This window comes from Cydia strobilella, chromosome 18 (genome assembly GCF_947568885.1).
Source record: "Cydia strobilella chromosome 18, ilCydStro3.1, whole genome shotgun sequence".
Taxonomy (NCBI): Eukaryota; Metazoa; Arthropoda; class Insecta; order Lepidoptera; family Tortricidae; genus Cydia; species Cydia strobilella.
The window spans coordinates 696483-716424 of record NC_086058.1 but is presented as its reverse complement, the minus strand read 5'-3'; the positions used below and the strand labels follow the sequence as shown (position 1 = coordinate 716424).

At 39.5% G+C, this 19942-nt stretch overlaps 2 protein-coding genes across 2 annotated transcripts in view; one reads left to right on the top strand and one right to left on the bottom strand.

Moving 5' to 3' along the window:
- The window catches only part of LOC134749465 (protein VAC14 homolog), a 429047-nt gene that overhangs the window by 67284 nt on the left and 341821 nt on the right, over nucleotides 1-19942 (top strand). The window lies entirely within an intron of this gene.
- LOC134749645 (uncharacterized) lies at nucleotides 9909-10229 on the bottom strand. The gene has a single exon (XM_063684662.1). It carries the CDS (start codon nucleotides 10227-10229, stop codon nucleotides 9909-9911), a length of 321 nt encoding a protein of 106 aa, XP_063540732.1.

Below are 19942 nucleotides of genomic sequence, written 5' to 3'. Positions count from 1 at the left end.
CATTAAGGCGTTCATGTAATGATCTGATATTTTTATTTAAAATAATAAATAATCTTGTAGATGCCCCTGAACTTCTACATAATATAGGTTTTCGAGTGCCTCGTAGAACAGAACGTGGTTGTCGGAGCAAAATGCTGTTCAGTGTTGGGACATGTCGCACTAAATATGCACAGCAATCATATATTAAACGCGCATGCAGGTTGTATAATGAAAAGTGTATGAACGCGGATATATTTGGCAGTTCGTTAGGGTTATTTAAGAAGAAAGTTTATTCTCTATTAAATTAGTATTAAAGCTAGGTTAAGTTATCTCATTATTTGTTAATTTCACTGTTGTCTCAGATAGCATTTCATAGTATTAAGTTTTATTAATAATTTACATACAGGAAACTATAGGTCTACATTGTAATAAATTCTAGCTGTCAGCTTATTCACCTACATGTTTTATAAGACTGTTTGTTTCTAAATAAATTAAAAAAAAAAAAAAAAAAAAATAATATTATTACTGGGATATTTAGTAAACTTCCTTTACCGCTTAACATTGGGCAATGCCCAGCGGCCCATGTACCCAATGTTAATAGCGCCTTGAGCCCACATAACGCACTTTTGTCTGTCGCGGGCAATTGGGCCCAAATGGCCCGCGACTCATTTGAGCTATTTGGACAAGGAAAAGATTATGTTGCAGAGGAGACACATTGACATTCAAATATAATATTATTACTGGGATATTTAGTAAACTTCCTTTACCGCTTAACATTGGGCAATGCCCAGCGGCCCATGTACCCAATGTTAATAGCGCCTTGAGCCCACATACCGCACTGTTGTCTGTCGCGGGCAATTGGGCCCAAATGGCCCGCGACTCATTTGAGCTATTTGGACAAGGAAAAGATTATGTTGCAGAGGAGACACATTGGCATTCAAATATAATATTATTATTGGGATATTTAGTAAACTTCCTTTACCGCTTAACATTGGGCAATGCCCAGCGGCCCATGTACCCAATGTTAATAGCGCCTTGAGCCCACATAACGCACTGTTGTCTGTCGCGGGCAATTGGGCCCAAATGGCCCGCGACTCATTTGAGCTATTTGGACAAGGAAAAGATTATAATGCAGAGGAGACACATTGACATTCAAATATAATATTATTACTGGGATATTTAGTAAACTTCCTTTACCGCTTAACATTGGGCAATGCCCAGCGGCCCATGTACCCAATGTTAATAGCGCCTTGAGCCCACATAACGCACTTTTGTCTGTCGCGGGCAATTGGGCCCAAATGGCCCGCGACTCATTTGAGCTATTTGGACAAGGAAAAGATTATGTTGCAGAGGAGACACATTGACATTCAAATATAATATTATTACTGGGATATTTAGTAAACTTCCTTTACCGCTTAACATTGGGCAATGCCCAGCGGCCCATGTACCCAATGTTAATAGCGCCTTGAGCCCACATACCGCACTGTTGTCTGTCGCGGGCAATTGGGCCCAAATGGCTCGCGACCCATTTGAGCTGTTTGGACAAGGCAAAGATTATGTTGCAGAGGAGACACATTGACATTCAAATATAATATATGGTAGGATATTAAGTAAACAATATAGATTACCTAACTCATTAGTAAATTAAAATTAACATAACTTTTGAGCCCATTTTGTGGAGGCACTAATAAGTAATTAAGTCCAGCTTACGCTTGACCACACATTTCTAATAGGTTTTCCTGTGATCTATAGAAAAATAACTATTTCGTGTGTTTTTTCTCAAAATTTTAGTCCCAGTAGTTTCGGAGAAAAAGGGGGGGGGGAATGGTCATTTTTAGGCTATTTTCTTAAATAACTTCTAAACTATTTATTTTAAAATTAAAAAACCACGATATAGTTTAAAAAACTTTATTTTTTAATTTTCCCATTTACCCCCCAAAACTAGATTCGTTCGTGGACACTAGGACAGTCCGCAAACTTAGGCTAATACATTGCCTCAAATAGGCAAGCAATATAATGAACTACCTATTTTCGAATTATGTACCAGTCTGTCAGTAACTACTCTCCGCTAATTCTTGGCTGCTACATTGCCTCCGTTTTTATATATTTTCCTAATAAATACACTCTTTTGACTTGTTTACGTTGTAACTTTTACTTTTTTATTTCTCTAATAAACCGATTGCTATCTAGGAGGATTAATATTTGCAACTAAGACTAGTAAAGTCGAGTTCATAAATGTGTATATGTGGTATTTTCTTTAAAAAGGGACCTTATTGTCGATGACGCTTACGCCATTATTAACTATGCTCCGATATAAATACAATGCCGCGCAACGCTGTGCGGCGTAAGCGCCATCGACAATAAGGTACCTTTTCATAGAAAATGCCTCATATGTTCTACACCTTAATCCATTGCAATAAGCGCAAGGTTAATCTCTTCTTCTTCCTCGGTTCCTCATGGCTAAGGGTCGCGACCACATGAGGTTATTTTGTGCACCAAGGCTCTCCATTCTGCACGATTTTCCGCCTACCTGATAATAGGCGCCTGTGTAGATCCCTGGCAGGCCTTCTTCACAGTGTCTACCCAGCGGGTTGGTGGATGTCCACGACCCCGTCCTCCATCCACCATACTAACCATCATCATTAGCTTGCCCTTGTCCCATTCACTTGAGGTCGGCGCAGCATGTCTTTTTCTTCCATACCTCTCTGTCACCCGTCATCTCATCATTCACTTGCGTTCGTTTCATATCATCTTTCACACAATCCATCCACCTTTTCCTCGGTTTTCCTCTCCTCGTACCTCCCTCCTCATTCATTTATTCTTAATACTTTCATCCCTCCGCATCACATGCCCGTACCACGCTAGGCGATTTGCCCTTACTTTTTCTGTTATGTTATGTTATCCACCATGCCAACCATAATGCGCTTTTCCAGGTTGTCCGGCTCCCGTCTGGCCACGGGTCCAAAGTAGCTAAGGATCCGCTGGAGGCAAATGGCTGATAAACGGCACTGGATTTTCAATTCCGTCAGATATCAAATATCAAGATGTCGCTTGTTATGTTGTGTCGAGCAGTAGCAAGGAGTATGTATTGAAACACCTTATTAAGCGTGTTAGTATAAGAACGTATATTCTCTAAATGCCTGCCTATATAGGTATGTATATATAGGTATAGGTATGTATATATGTTATGTATGTATGTTAGGTTGCGCTGACACAAGCAATATGCGTTTATGTCGCAGTAAACCAAATCGTTACTGCTAAACACTGAAAGTGGACATTTGCCACATTACATTGCGGCAATACCACATCTCAAATCTCAAATGCGTCAATTCTACTCCGAGTACTCGCTTTCAGAGTCCAGGTTAATAACAATATCGAAACTTTTACAAATTTTATTATTCAATCGGAATCGACTCGAGAGTATTTTCCAAGCCATATTGTGCGGTTGTTAGATATAGTTTAGTTTTACCATAGCTAACCCTGAAACCGTCATTTTTAGAAAATCTGTGAATGCAGTTTCTCTAATCTCTAAAAAAAGTCGTCTTTGACTTATGTTAAAAACTTTAGCTATGTAATTAAATAAATAAATAATTATGATGGACAATCTTACACAAACCGACCTAGTCCCACAGTAAGCTCAAAAAAAATAAAATAAAAATACTTATATACAGGCTGGCTAATAAATAAGTGCATTCCCGTTGCCAGGGAGGTTTTGGGATTATACTGAGCAACTTTTACTATGGGACCAACCACGCGTCACTGCTTTAGTAGCTTAATATATAAAAGATAGATATGTTCCCTACGACATGGCGACCCCTATAACACCAAAACATAAGAAATAATCCCAATATTAAATGTGGGGCAATAACTGCCCCTAAATAACCGCCCCCCGCCGAGTTATCTATGGTTATGGGGTGGACAAATTACAGCCAACTGTACAAATGTGGAACTTGGGTATTTATGGGAGCTAGTGAGTTCTGGATTAGCTTTGATATGATATCGCTATAGTTTGACGATATAATTCGTAAACAGATACTATCGGGGACATGAACTAGTTCAGAAAAATATTACCTCGAACCTTACGAGCGAGCTAAACTCTCCTATAAAGATAACCAATTACGATGTAAAAGTCTAATTTCGCTGTTTTCATGGGACATTACCTTCATTGTGAAATTTTATTTTTAATTTATTTATTATTATATGGATTTAAAATTATGTGACCAAATTTAGAATTATTTTAATTTATAATTACGACTGACATGACATATTATTGTATTTCCGTTTTTTCGCTTTAAGATATATGTATTTGATATGATTTGTTTTTAAGTTTAAACGATGTTTACTTTTAATATTGTCTTCGGTTATCGCGATAGTTACTCATGAAATAAAACTATGAAAACGGATTATATCGCGTATATTGAATTTATAATACATCCCGACGTTTCGAACTCTTTACAGCGTTCGTGGTCAACGGGTGACTGAGGAAAAATTACAATGTGCAAAAATACCCACATATTAGGTAGTATGTGGGTATTTTTGCACATTGCAATTTTTCCTCAGTCACCCGTTGACCACGAACGCTGTAAAGAGTTCGAAACGTCGGGATGTATTATAAATTCAATATACGCGATATAATCCGTTTTCATAGTTTTATTTGATGTTTACTTTTGTAATTTTATTTTATTTACTCTCTCTGGACGTGTAATTAGCTTTACCAATAAATATATGAATATGAATATGAATATGATGCATTTAGGATTCTTTATCTTAATATTAAAAGGGTAAAAGCAGGTAATGAGACAAACAATAGGTAGTAAAGACAGTTTATTAGTTGTTGTTTAGGCTAAGCTTCGCCTCCTCATAAAGATAACCAATGAGGATACATTTTGGATCTTAGTTTGAAAATGCCGTCCGTCACAAAGACAATGCCTAATCTTTTTTTTACAACACCTAAATTTTTAAGTGCCTTTAAGCATGGAGACTATATAAAGGAGCCAAATCTCTATGTATGAAAAGTGTCCATCAAAAAACAGTAATTAGGCGGCGCCACCATACACCGAAATACTACCAAAAACAATCAACGTAATTTGGTCGGGTTATTTGTTGCCTTATATGGTTCATGTTATACTCATGTCCCAGAGCCTAACTAGCGCCACCACAGAGATTAGGAACTATTATTTAAAGCTGAAAGCGGTCACTTTTGCAACAATTCTGCTATAAGAGATTGGCATCCTTTCTATACCATCCATACCTTTAAGTAAAATGTAAAAAGTAAGTTACCTTTAAGTAAAACGAGCTAACTTAAGGTTTTCAAGCACTTTCCCTCCAAGGCCCCTTATTTTTTTCCACACTGTATATTTCCACAATTTATGAAACTGGCATGACATAAAAAACAATTTACAACCAACAATTAAAAACAAACTCGTTCGAATGTCCAAATTTGAAAATTTACATAATCGACCACTCTTCGCGTCGAACGGTCTCATTGTACGTTTCATGCAATACCACTTTATATTTTACTGTTTAAATCCCCACTGTAATTTTAATTTGACTTTTATTTTGCTAGTAATAAGAGATTGTAGGTATTTTATTGGGTTCTCAATTGAAGTGGCGCGGAGTCACAAAGGAGGGTAGCAATTATTGTGCCGCTTTTTAGCTATTGTGTCGTTGGCAGGCACTTTGTGTTCGTATTGTGATCGATTTTATTTGATTTTATATTATTTTTAATAGCAACATTATTTGCTTTGTTGGCGGTATTGAGATATACTCTTTAATGAATGATAATGGCAAGATTGGCAACGGGTTGTTTGGAGTTTCATAAGCTAACTTTGCTAAATTGAATAAGAAATTGATTGTTTGTTTTATTTCAATTTCGTGTAAGTAAATAATAACAAGATATTAGAATGATGAAATATGGCTTATTGATGGAGATTTTTTATTTGTTTTTCTGTAGCCCGTAAAGAAGCAATTTGTATTCAATCTATTTATCAGTTACGAGCGGCATTGTAACTCTACAAATTGATCTAAATTTGATCGTATTTTGACATACCTCGCAGTGCATCTCATTTATACTTATGTATAGGCATAGACATAGTATAGTGTATAGGTGTAAATTAAATGGTAGTTATACAAAATAAAACATTTGTAACCTTAGAATGGTGCTTCCTTTTTACTTCTTGTTTTTTGTGAGCTAATAAATTTTTTTCGGACATTCAATTCACCTTTACTTTTACGGAAATCTAGCCTCTATTTTTTTTATAAAAAAAAACAACAAAATTAACCAAACACATTTAACCACAAGGCTCAAACCCACCAATACGGACACTAAAATAATTATATAGGTAGTTAAAAAAGATACAAAAAATATATGAAATGTATAGGTATGCCAGATTAAAACTGATATGATTTATATGTATTGATGTATCTATGTATTTTGCCCAACAGGCATGATTAAAATCAACTTCAATACATTTCATTTTGTAAGCCATTATAGATTATTCGCTAAAAGGTATTGTATTTCCCCCACAAAATTCACCCGACGTCCAATCCACTGTGCCTTTTTATGGGCCCGAAGTGCAGAGGGCACAATCCAGAGATAAATAAAGGACGTAGCTTATTAAAAATATCGATGATGCATTGCTGGGCCTGGGAGCCGATTCTATATGAACAATTTGATAGATTTAGATTTATTTAATTCAGGATAAAAATTACACTATGCATCAATGTCAAAATTATGCTTATCTTTTTATCATGATCGTCACACATTACCTATACATATTAAAAAACATAAAATAAATTAAAATAATTTTCTCTCCCAATAAGGGATAGGATATGATATGATATGGAATAGGAAAATAAATACCCACATTTCCATATAACATTTTGGTGTATGTTATCAGGAATTCTAGCGACGTTCAACAAGGAGCAGTTTTGGTCGAAGTATCTCAAGTTTCGGCGTTACCGCGGCCGGCTCCCTTATTAATTTTATTTATCGTATGGCGGTTACACACTGGTTACAAAAACTACAATAAAGATTCAAAATATATAAACTCAAATTGTTCGTCAGATTTTTGAAGTATTCAGCAGGTCCGTTGTATTTGGTGAGGGGGCACTCGAATACTATGTGGTGTATGGTTTGTTGCAAATTTCCACACTCGCACGCCGCAGACTAGCTCCATCCCCACTTGTGCCAAAGGTAGGAAGAGTTACCGAACCCAGTCCTCAGGCGGTTTAGCTTTGTCGGCTCTCATTAAACCCTTTGGGCCGCTCCTCTGTGTTAAATATTCAATAAGGGTGTTGTTTATTTTGTGCAGCTGGGCTTCCCATTCTTTCAGCCACGCTTGGCTATCTTTCCATGTCGGGCTTTGTATGTGGAAGGTTTTAGCTGGTGGGTTTCGGGACTTCATTCGGGTGTTTTTGAGGCTAGATAACCTCAAAAAGGATGGATGGGTAGCAGAGTGTTACCGGACATTTTGGTCAATTCCCGTGCCAGACATTTTTGTCTGCGGATGTCCGGTACGATGTTGCTGAGGGCCAGTAACCAGTGGGTGGGTGTTGGCAAGATGCAGCCCGTAACGATCCTCATGGTGTGATGCAGCTCAACGTCCACTGGCCACATGTGCGCTATTCATCCATACGGGTGCACAGTATTCCGCCGTCGAGTAAACAAGGGCCATAGCAGTAGTCTTTAGGCAGGCAGCGCTCGCACCCCATGTCGTTCCTGTAAGCTTCTGGACTATGTTGTTCCTAGTCTTCAGTTTTCCAGACAGCTTATCAAGATGGCTCTTGTACGTCAAACCCCTCTCAAGGGTTACGCCGAGATATTTTGGGCAAAAATTATGACATAAGATTGTACCCCGAAATCTCACTCTTAACTGTTTGTTAGCTAACCTGTTTGATAGATGGAAACAACAACAGACCTCTCTCTTGCTAGCATTTGGGGGTTGTTCCCTGACACTGCGGGGTTGCGTAATACGTACGTAATACATCGCAACCATGTGTTTTGTAGATTTTAGTTTTATAATATATTTTTTTGTAATATGTATGTTAGATTTAAGGTATTTATCGTGGGCCACTAGTTGCCTGAAATAAAGTTTTTTTCATTTACGATTTTTCGATGATAAATTAAAAACTAAAACAAAGTTTAGAAAATAGGTAAAGCTATTCCAAACTGCGAAATCCCACGCAAACGAAAATATATATAACCCTTTAATTCGCAATGTAAATTAGAAGGTTACTCTATAGCTACAGCATAACCTTCCTCTCTGCCCAACTCCAGTCTTTAGCTAGTTCCTATAGGTTAGTTTAGGTATCTAAAAAACCCGGACACTTGCCATGTCCCCCGCAATCCTAAGGACCAAAATAATTCTGATATAGGAAATCCTGACTTATGGTAACCCTAAGCGGAACTATCTAGAATATCTGGATCTGGATCTATACAGTCCGGGTCCAGGCAAGCTTGTTGCTTTGTGTAATTTCTTCCAGCAGTCGCCGGTCGGGAAATAATGATTTTCCGATTGCGAGTAGTTGTACACTGTTACCCAACTCACGGTTCCATTTAGAATCGAAACATAAAAAATATATACATATAAGACAATTGTACACAACGATATATTATATAATATACAAATGGGTATGGGCTATTGTTACACATATAGTTTTAAGTCATAATGTGTTGTTTGTCCACGTTTTCGTTACTCATAAATAATAGTTTTTTTCTCAGAAACGTGTAATTTTTCAGGATTGCCATAAAACAAACCTAACCTAACCTATCTTTAGGATAACCTGAGAAAAATCCTGAAAGTTAACGGTTTCAGAATTATGACTAATGATAATATGACAATCATTACATTATGACTCATCATATCAATAATTATGTCAAACAAAGGGACCCCTATACGAATACTTAAATACACAGAAAAACACCCATAACTCAGAAACAAATGTCTGTGATCCTCGCATAAATAAATGCCCTTATCGGGATTCGAACCCAGGACCATCGGCTTCATAGGCAGGATCGGCTACCGGCACCGACATGAGCTGCCTTTCCACAGGCGGTGTCTTCTCCGCTCCGCTACATTACAACCAATGCTATTGGTTGTTTCCCGCACGTCTCCTCTCATCTCCGCTCATCTCCGGCAGTGTAACTTTATTTATTTATCGTATGGCATATCTTTACATGTCACTGCATTATAAAATTAAAATTTAAAACTAGAACTCTTAAAATAATCCAAGGCTTTCCCATTCAAGGTCTTGAGCTCTTCAATGTTGCCACCGAATTTGGTGTTGGGGCATTCTAGCACGACGAATTGTTTGTTCCGGTTCTCCACATCCGCATGCCGTCGTTTCACACCATCCCTATTTATTCTTTATTCTTTATTGTATTCATATACATTAGGTGTTACAGTTTGAGGATGGTAGGTACATGACACCCTGTAAGGGCACTCAATTTTTCTTAAGTCTAGGTACTTACATGCATCTCAATAAAATCTATATTTTATATTTTATTGACGTTTATGCAACGTTAAATGTCAAGTTCGTTTAGAAAATTAGTAAAATAATAAAATAATGATGATTTAAATAATATGAAATTTATTCCTGTATGCGGAGTCATCCAAGTCAGTTCTAAAGCGGTTCAGCAAATACCAGACACGCCGTGAAACCTGGAGGTCTTGTAGGGGGCTTAGTTCGAAGAAGTCGGTTGGCGCCTTGTTGGTGTAACTGACTTTTCATCATCACGTGTCGTGCCTTGTATCGTTGTAAGCAGTGTAATCATTCCCGAATCGTACTCCTATAGCGTGATGGATCGCGACGGTTTTATCGGCGACGCTCTCGCAATCCGTCTCCGGTAATGAGATCTAATGAATTCCGTTCAGTCAGTGCAGACGAAGCTCTAGATATTTTTCTTCTTCTTTCCGTGCCTCTTCCCATTATTTAGGGCCGGCCCTCCTCGTTCTTAAGCGCCAGGTCGGTCGATCCTGGGTTGTCTGTTTGTTCAACTGGCTCTGTTCCAAATCCATTGATATGGTGGACCACCACGTAGCAGGCGGGCGGCCTCTGCCTCTCTTATTATTTGGTAGTGCAAGGGCTTTCCTCACGACATGGTCTTCGTCGCGTCTCATGATATGTCCGTACCATCTCAATCGGGATTCTTGAATCTTGTCGGTGATGGGGGCGACCTTGTAGCTTCCTCTGATGTATTCGTTACGTACTTTGTCGAGTCTCGTCACACCGGCCGCCCACCTCAACATCTTCATTTCATTGACATGGAGTTTTTGCGACGAAGCTCTAGATATTAGAAACCGATATTCTATATAATGATCTACACACGTTTCGTGCCTTGTATCGTTGTAAGCAGTGTATAACCACTCCCGAATCGTACTCCTATAGCGTGATGGATCGCGACGGTTTTATCGGCGACGCTCTCGCAATCCGTCTCCGGTAATGAGATCTAATGAATTCCGTTCAGTCAGTGCAGACGGAACTCTGGTTATTAGAAACTGATATCCACATTTCTAACATACAACAGTCGCGGAAGGAGCGCTGCTTTTTACATGCTTTTTTTTAACTTGCTCTGTATGTTAGTTCCAATTGAGCTGAAATTTTGCATGTAAATCTTATGACAGTGCAATATTGCTGATCTGATTATGGTCACGGAAGGTAACCATATGAACCCTGTGATAAAGCAACGCAACCTAATTGTATTTGGGTTTGTAAGTATTAGTTGCCTGTTGAAAGAAAACTACAGGTAGCGATAAAAGCTTGTATTAAAAATAAAATCCTATTCAAGAGTTCTCCGACTAAATATTCTGTAAAATAATTAGAGATGCACCGGATATTCGGTTACTATCCAGTATCCGGCCTATTCGGTGCTTATTTTAATATCCGGCCGGATACCGGATAGTAACCTGCTACCCGGCCGGATAGTAACTGCTTGATTTCTGAGTAAACAAATTGGATTTAAGAAACAGTCACGGTTAAAATCGTACTCGTTTATTATTTTAAAACAAATATTAACATTCCACTCACTAGCACTGGGCAATGCGCACCCGAAAAACCGAAATGTAGGTATAATTCCGCCGGCCGAATATTCGGCGGCCGGATACCGAATATTCGGCCGATGGTCAGACCGAACATCCGGTACCCGGTATCCGGACAAACAACTATCCGTTGCATCTCTAAAGTTAATCTTGTTTTCCAAAAAAACAGAAGGGTGGCCTATTAACAAACAAACTTCAACTACTCATCATTAAGTTTAACCGTCATTTAGCGTCCCTCAGCCGGAAAACTTTTCACATAAGTGCAACCACCTCCAATTAACACAAACAGTACCATAATTATAATTATGCATAGATATATAGCTACATCACATAGACATGTATAAACAGATCACCCAAATGCACTACATCAAGCATGTTCATTGTTCAGTCAGCATCAAAAGCAGTGTATCAGCACAGATTAATAAATAGTTACTAGTATCAGACTACGCGTCAAAAGTATCTATCTGGGCATTTTTACTTAAAAGTGTACCATTTACTTTTTTTCGAAAATCCGTCAACTTTTGGGTTATTTCTACTCAGAATCACGAGGACTATCGATTTAAAAAGAGAAAAAATATGTCCCCAAAATTGTTAGTTTTGTAACGCATTTTCACATACATTTTGTATGGACCGTTAAAAAACTGACACCCAAAATTTGTATGAAAACCGGGGACACTTTTTTTCTTTGTCTCATTCAATAGTACTCGTGATTCTGAGTCTAAATAACCCAAAAGTTGATGGTTTTTTGAAAAAAAGTAAATGTACCAAGTTTTCTGAAAACTCCATCTACCTCCAATAGATTAACAAACAGAGGCCACCCTAAGGCGTTTAAGCATTAAGGGAAGGAATGGAAAGATTCGCACGCATCTGGTAAGCCTCCGTAGCTCAGTTGGCAGTCGCCATAGGATCGATGTTCCAATGGTCGCCACTGTCGCAAGTTCGAGTCTTGCCGCCACAGTCCTGAGCCTAGTATCGGGGAAGGGGCAGTGGCCTAATCAGACACTGGTCTTTGCATCACTTAAGTTTAGGCACAAATATATATATTTAAGACTCTTCTTGTTACTAACAAACTATGGACTCATATTCGTCTGAAATAAGTGCATATTTTTTAATACGCTCGATTTGCAAGTAAAACGCAGTAGACGCGTCGCGTCGTCTATTGACATATATGTCTGCTAACCACGAGCAAACACTTGAGTTGCTGGTTGCGTTTCGTCCCTTTCAGGCCCTCCCTTACTTTGTCAGCTGAATTCGCTCATTTTTGTTGTCTCGTAAAAAACTATTACATGAAAACTTTAATCAGTATAATAGTGCTGCGTTACGGCCCGGCCACGACATTGCGCGTCGGCGGCAGCGGCGAGCGGCGGCCATAGGTGGGAACGAAAGGTGTCTCGTTCCAACCTATGGCCGCCGCTCGCCGCTGTCGCCGCCGCGCGATGCCGTGGCCGGGCCGTTAGGCTGTGAGTCGGACATACCCACTCGGCATCTCCCGGGCCGGGTGGGATCCACAACGGATTTCCCCTGGGTCAAAAAAAAGCTAGAACTCAGAAAACTTATGGTAAACATTGAAGATTACAAGTAGGTACTGTTATCAAAAAACAAATCAAGATTACAAATTACAATCGTAAAACGACAAACGAAAAGAAAAAAATTACAGATGCCAATGCTATTACGAAAAAAAATTTTTTTTACAATAAATAAAAAAGTTAAGGAACGTGATATTGTCTTCGGTTACCGCGATAGTTACTCATGAAATAAAACTATGAAAACGGATTATATCGCGTATATTGAATTTATAATACATCCCGACGTTTCGAACCCTTTACAGTCAACGGGTGACAACGTGAAACGGGTGAAACGTGTGAAATTGTATTTATTTCTTAAGTAACCTGACTATTTCCATAGACTATTTAAGTTTTGTTTGGAGTTTTCTATCAACTTGTAATTTTAGATAAACCCTATGTAATTGTGACGCTAGTGGAACACCCGCCACAAATATTCCCACATACATAGATTGCTAAGTCATATCCATAATTCCATACGTGTGCTAACTCGGGGCAAGAACACTTTATATGTTAGTGACATCTGGTGCTAGTTTTCGTTGCTAGAAAATCTAATACAAATAATAACAAATAAGTTAGACCGATCAGAAGTTTAACATACAAAACTTCTACACGCTATATTTTCTTTGTACCTATACACTCTCGTAATAATTCTCGAATTTTAACTTGAAAATAAATATAATATTGTCTTCGGTTACCGCGATAGTTACTCATGAAATAAAACTATGAAAACGGATTATATCGCGTATATTGAATTTATAACACTTTACAGCGTTCGTGGTCAACGGGTGACTGAGGAAAAATTACAAAGTGCAAAAATACCCACATACTAAAATAATGAACAATCATAGACTACAAACTTTAAGGCTGGTTGTACATGCAAAATCGGTTCATAAGGCTAGTTATACACTATAATTATTTTTCAAGTAAAGATATATATATATACGCGATAAAAAAAAAATTATGTATTATAAATTCAATATACGCGATATAATCCGTTTTTATAGTTTTATTTCTTGAAAATAAATAATTTGTATTTTTATTTTTTGAATATTGTAATGATGTAATGAATATTAATATAATTTGTATTGTTGTGAGTTGTGAACCATTGTTGTGTGGAAATAAATAAAGGATTATGATTAAAATTGTGGTTATAACTTACGAGTGTAATGACGATATTTATTTATTTAAACTTTATTGCACAATAAAATTAAGTACAAATGGCGGACTTAATGCCTAAAGGCATTCTCTACCAGTCAACCATAGGGCAATACAGAGATTCTCGAATGTGGGTGCAGTGAGATAAATATTTCAGAAAACGTACCAACTATAAGCAATTTTGAACATTGACAACATTATTTACAATGTTACACCTATTTATATTACTACATAGATTAGATTTAGATTTATTTATTTCAGGATAAAAAATACACTATAAATTTGCATCAATGTCAAAATTATGCTAATCTTCTTACCATGATCGTGAAACATTACATACTAAAAAATATAAAATAAATTAAAATAATTTTCTCTCCCATATATACAAATAAGTGAATAAAAAATAAGTGCATTCCCATTGCCAGGGAGGTTTTGGGATGGGGACTGATGGTTCCGGACACCATATCTAGTTTAGTTTTAATTGTTGTTTTTTTTTTAGAAATATTCTATATATCGTAAAATGGAATACATTGATTAGCGACAGTAGGTAGGGTAGTTTTCGAATATTTTTGACGTTTATGAAAAGCCAGTTGAAGGTAGATCGATTCGATGGCCGCTCATTCTCGTAGGCGCAAGCTCGTTCGCAGTGATAAACCCAAAACGTGTAAAAAACTGTCGATTTGTGTGCAAAAACCCTCGCAGCAGCCACTACAGCATCACCTCGCCGTTGGAGAGTGTCGGTACCGACCAGGCGTTCGACATGCAGACACGGGGTGAGTTGGCTTTGATTGATTCGCTTTCACTGGCATAGATCGTTTAATTTCTCTCGAAAAACAATTGTCCTACTCGAGGGCGATTGTACATTTGCTCCTTCGACCGGGATCCTCCTCAAACTGAGAACAGCTAACCTGTCTCGGGGCCAGGAGTGACGTTGAACCACTTTCGTTTCGTTACAACTGTCGCTAATCTCGTCTCGTTACCATATCGTTAATTTTCGTTTCGCTTATCGTACATATCGCACAATACATAGTCATATTTTCGTATAAATAATCCTCGTAATTATTTAAATATCGCAAAGGTAATTAGCATCGAGCCTGTAGCCATTATTCCTCCAAAGTCCAATAATAAGCAATCGTTTAGCTACCTATAGATAAAGTTACCTTAAAACGCCTAAAATCCTTTAGATATACAGTTATTTTAGCATATTATATTGAAATATCGAATTTTAGCCCATCGAATTGATGATGCAATCATATTATACGACCAAATTTAATAGGCATTGAATTTGGTATTGATACTGTTGGAATAGAATACTTCTAAAGTTAGTCGGATAATATTTGCACCGCGTGCCATATCTGATTACGTAATAAAATAACCTATAAACAATAGTGTTGATTTGGAGACTTTAAGAATAGCGATAATTACATTTAGTTATTGTTATTTTGTAAAGTGAATATAATACCTAGACGAATATAATTTACACAATAGTACGAGTACAGATAAATTAGTAATATTTTATCTACGTATTTAGTCTACACAAATATCGTGCATTATTATCGAATAGTGTTCACAGATAGATGTCCATTAATATTCACATAAATCACACATATAGTTAATCCTAATTCCTAATCAATAATTTGTTACCTTCTGCTGAAATTATTTACATACCTACGTTACGCACTCATAATTGGCGCAAACTTGCAAACTTATTCTCAGTCGTTTAAGGTCTATTTTCCAACGGCAGCACAACACGGTGCTAACTGTTTTGTTGTCGTAGTGAAATAATTCATTTAATTAATATTTTCGTTTCGTCACCTACATTCGTAATCATTCGAAAAATAATTGAATTGCAAGTCTCACTTCTAATCGTTTTGAACATTTATCATTATATTAATTCTCACAAGAATTATTTTCGTACCTATTGTAGTGAGATCAATTATTCTTCGCAAATATTATTTATAAGTTGTGTATTCGATAGTATAGTGGCGGGTGAACCTTATATCATAGTGCATAAGGTTGAAATTTGTTCGTTCTACATTTTGATTTGTTTATCGAAAAAGTTCCTTTTACATTTAATTACCGCGTTTGGTAGACAGTTAAACTAATCATGTCTAAGGCACTTGCTCGTCGCAATTTGCAATTAAAACGCGAAATATCGATCAAACGTATCGACGAATGTTTAGCCGCCGGGTTGCAGGCTAAGGCGGATTCCTCGCGATTACCGCTGTTTATGTCTAGATTTAGCAAAATAGACGGCTATTGTTCTAGCTTTGAAACCCACCACTTGAAACTTATTTCGGAAATAACGGATGTGAATGAGTTAGACCAGGAGGATGTCGTACGTCAAGAATTTGACGATAAATATTTTCAAATTATCGAAATTCATACTTCGTTGTCGACCGCGACTACTATTGAGGGCGAGACAAATAGAACTGATTTGTCCGTTAAGTTGCCTCGCTTAAATCTTGTCAATTTTGATGGCAACATTAAATCATGGGGAACATTTTACGACATGTTCAACACAATGGTGCATCAAAACAAACGATTGTCGAATATTGAGCGGTTTTCGATTTTGATTTCACTCCTTTCGGGTGAACCACTGCAATTGTTAAAAGGGTTTCCTTTATCGGATAACAATTATTTAGACGCCTACGCGGTTTTGATCGATCGATATAATAACAAACGAAAATTAGCCTTCCGACATTGGGAAGAAATTCAGAACGCCTCGTTGAAATCTAATTCGCCTAGCGAATTACGCCGACTCGTAGACACCTTCAAAGAAAATATCGCGGTTTTGAAAAACTTGAGATTTCCCGTCAACGATTGGGATTTCCCATTGTTTTATTTATTGATCAATAAATTGGACCTGGATACTCGTCGTCGTTTTGAACTGCAGAACGACAACAAGGACGTACCGTCATTCGACTCGTTGTTAGAATACGTGAGTAAGGCCGGTCAAGCATTAGAGCTTGCCGACCTCACAGAGAGCGCCGCCGCCGCCGCCCCTGCGGCGCGCGCACCCGCGGCACCCGGGCGCACCGCGCGCGCACACGCCGCGCCGCGCACCGCTGCCTGGCGCCCGGCGCAGGATCGCGCACCCGCGGGCGCAGCCTATAAAACGCTAGTCACCACTAGCGCCACCTCGATCGAATCGTTTTGCGTGTTATGCAAGTCAAATCATGATCTTGCTAAATGTCTTGAATATCGGAACAAAACACCTCACGAGCGTTTTTCTGTTGTCAAGGACAATCGGCTCTGCGTCAACTGCTTACGTTCTGGACACGTAGTTAAAACTTGCCCCTCGAAGTCTCGTTGTCAAAAGTGTAATGTCGCTCATCACACTACTATTCATTTCGATATAGAAAGCGGTAATTCCAAGGTCAGCGTCGGTTCGTCGGCCGCGACCAACGTTGGAGCCGCGACTTGCTCGTCGTCTTCGCCCCTCGACACCCCAAGGCACTTGCCTGACAAACAAGTGACCATGCTTGCATCCGACCCGGCACCTGTGGGCCAAATTTCTCTTTTTGCCACTGCGTGCGTGGAGGTACTAGATAAGTTCGGTAGTTATCAAAAAATTCGTATTGTCATAGATAATTGCAGTCAGCCAAACCTTATTACGCGACGTTGCGCGCAGCGGCTTGGACTTCCGATACGACAAAAAAATGCCTCTATCGAGGGTGTTTGTGAGGTGTCAACGTTGACAACTTCTTATACCACTCTTAACATTCGCAGCATGAAATCTGATTTCGAAATGTACGTCGAAGCCTTTGTTACACCCAAAATATGCAGCGATCAGCCTGCGGTAAAAATTGACATAGACCGGCTGTCATGCGTCAGCGCATTCGAACTCGCCGACTCTAATTTCGATAAACCTGGGAACATTGACGCCTTATTGGGGGTGGTTGTATTTTGTCAAATATTTTTGGGTAACCGTCACAACTGTGACGATGGACCCACAATCTTTGAAACCAAACTTGGCTGGGTTGTCATGGGAAAGGCCCCTTGCGCAACTTCCCATTCCCAAACTTCATTGTTTTGCTCGATCGAATCGCTGGATTCCCAAATTCGAAAATTTTGGGAACAGTTAAGGGCGAAGCGTTAGGGAGCTTCGCCCTTAACTGATGATGAAGTCGCGTGTGAGAAAATATTCGCCTCGACTCACACACGTGACTCGAACGGGAGATATATCGTAAACTTGCCGTTTCGAACCGTCGATCCTCGTTTTGGTGACTCGCGCGCCCTCGCCGAGCGCCGCTTGCTCTCCCTCGAAAAGAGACTCTCTCGTGAACCGGAGCTCCGGACAGAATACAATGATTTCATGCGTGATTATCTCGATGCTGGTCACATGGAGCCAGTTGCACCCCAACCAGACGGGCGTGCTTATCACTTAGCGCATTTCTGCGTGCTCAAGCCCAGCAGCGCCACCACCAAATTAAGGGTAGTCTTCGATGGAACTGCTCAGCCTGCTGGAGGCCCCTCGTTGAATGATCAGTTGCTCGTTGGACCGAAACTACAATCTGATCTCGTTTCGATTTTACTTCGCTTTCGTTTGCATGCGGTTGTCTTCACAGCCGACATACGCCAAATGTATCGACAAATCTTAGTCTCTCTCACCGATCGAGACTTTCAACGCATCTTATTCAGGTTCTCGCTCGATGAACGAAGAGTTTCGTCTAAATACCGTGACCTACGGTATGTCTTCGTCCAGTTTCCTCGCAATTCGAGCCCTGATTCAATTGGCCATTGATGAAGGCAAAGAGTATCCTCGTGCGGTTGACGTCCTCAACCGAGACATTTACGTCGATGACGTGGTGACAGGCGCTGAGTCCGTCGAATCAGCTCTCGACCTTCAGTCTCAGGTTGTCAAGATCCTAGAGAAAGGATGTTTCGAACTCCGCAAGTGGTCGAGCAACTGCCCCCGCTTGCTCGAGAATCTCGACCCGACCCATTGTCATAATAAGACGCTCTCTTTCGATTCGGAACCGACATCTTCTGTTAAGGTGCTCGGTATGGAGTGGAACCCGTCCAGTGACGCGTTCACTTTCACGGTCAATACGCTTCATGAAAAGTGTACAAAACGAAATATTCTTTCGGAATTGGCGCGCATATTCGATCCTCTTGGGTTTCTTACACCCTTGACACTCTCGTTCAAGCGCATAATTCAAGATCTTTGGACTCTTGGATTAGATTGGGATGTGGTAGCACCCCCCAACATCAGCCAAAACTGGCTTCGTTATCGTTTAGATCTCGACTTATTGTCGTCTCTCGAAATACCTCGATTCATTCCGTCGACAGAGTCTTGTAGTGTTCAGCTGCATGGCTTCTGTGACGCTTCGGAGGCGGGATATTCGGCTGTCGTTTACTTTCGCATTCGGCATGGCGATGGTAGCATCACCATACATTTGATAATGTCACGCTGTAAGGTCTCTCCTTTAAAACGTATTTCTATTCCTCGTTCGGAACTGTGCGCTGCAGTTTTGCTGACAGACCTCGTCGAACACGTAAAGGAAGTCTACGGCGCAGACGTCAAATTTGAGGATATATTCTGTTGGTCTGATTCCACTGTGACACTCTCTTGGTTACGTTCGCCGTCACAACGCTGGAAGACTTACGTCAGTAATCGCGTAAGTCACATACAAGAGAAAATACCTGCTGGTCACTGGCGCCATGTCACGTCAGAAACCAATCCGGCCGACTGTGCCTCTCGCGGAGTCACGGTTCGAGAACTTGTAAACCATCCATTATGGTGGACAGGCCCCGCTTGGTTGGCACTTGACAGTAGCTCCTGGCCAAAGTCACCGTTGTCTATCGAAGTTGAATCGGATTTGTTGGACGAACAAAGGGTCCCCAAACAGACCGTATTGTTCACTGCCGTCAACCAGCTTGACGACTTCTTATCCAGACATTCGAGTCTGAATAAGGCTAAGCGCATTGTCGCTTACGTTCATCGTTTCGTACATAACTGTCGTAACCCTGACAACAGACGTTTCGGCCCACTTGTTCAATCGGAACTCGATGGTGCCCTTACTAGTTTAGTAAAGTTGACTCAAGAAAAGTCATTCTCGAGTGAGATTAAATCTCTTAAGGACGGTAAAAAGTTGCCTAAACATTTCAGAAAACTCAGTGTTTTTATCGATACATCCGGTTTGTTGAGGGTGGGCGGTAGGCTGGTTCACTCTGAACTCGATTACGATTGCAAACATC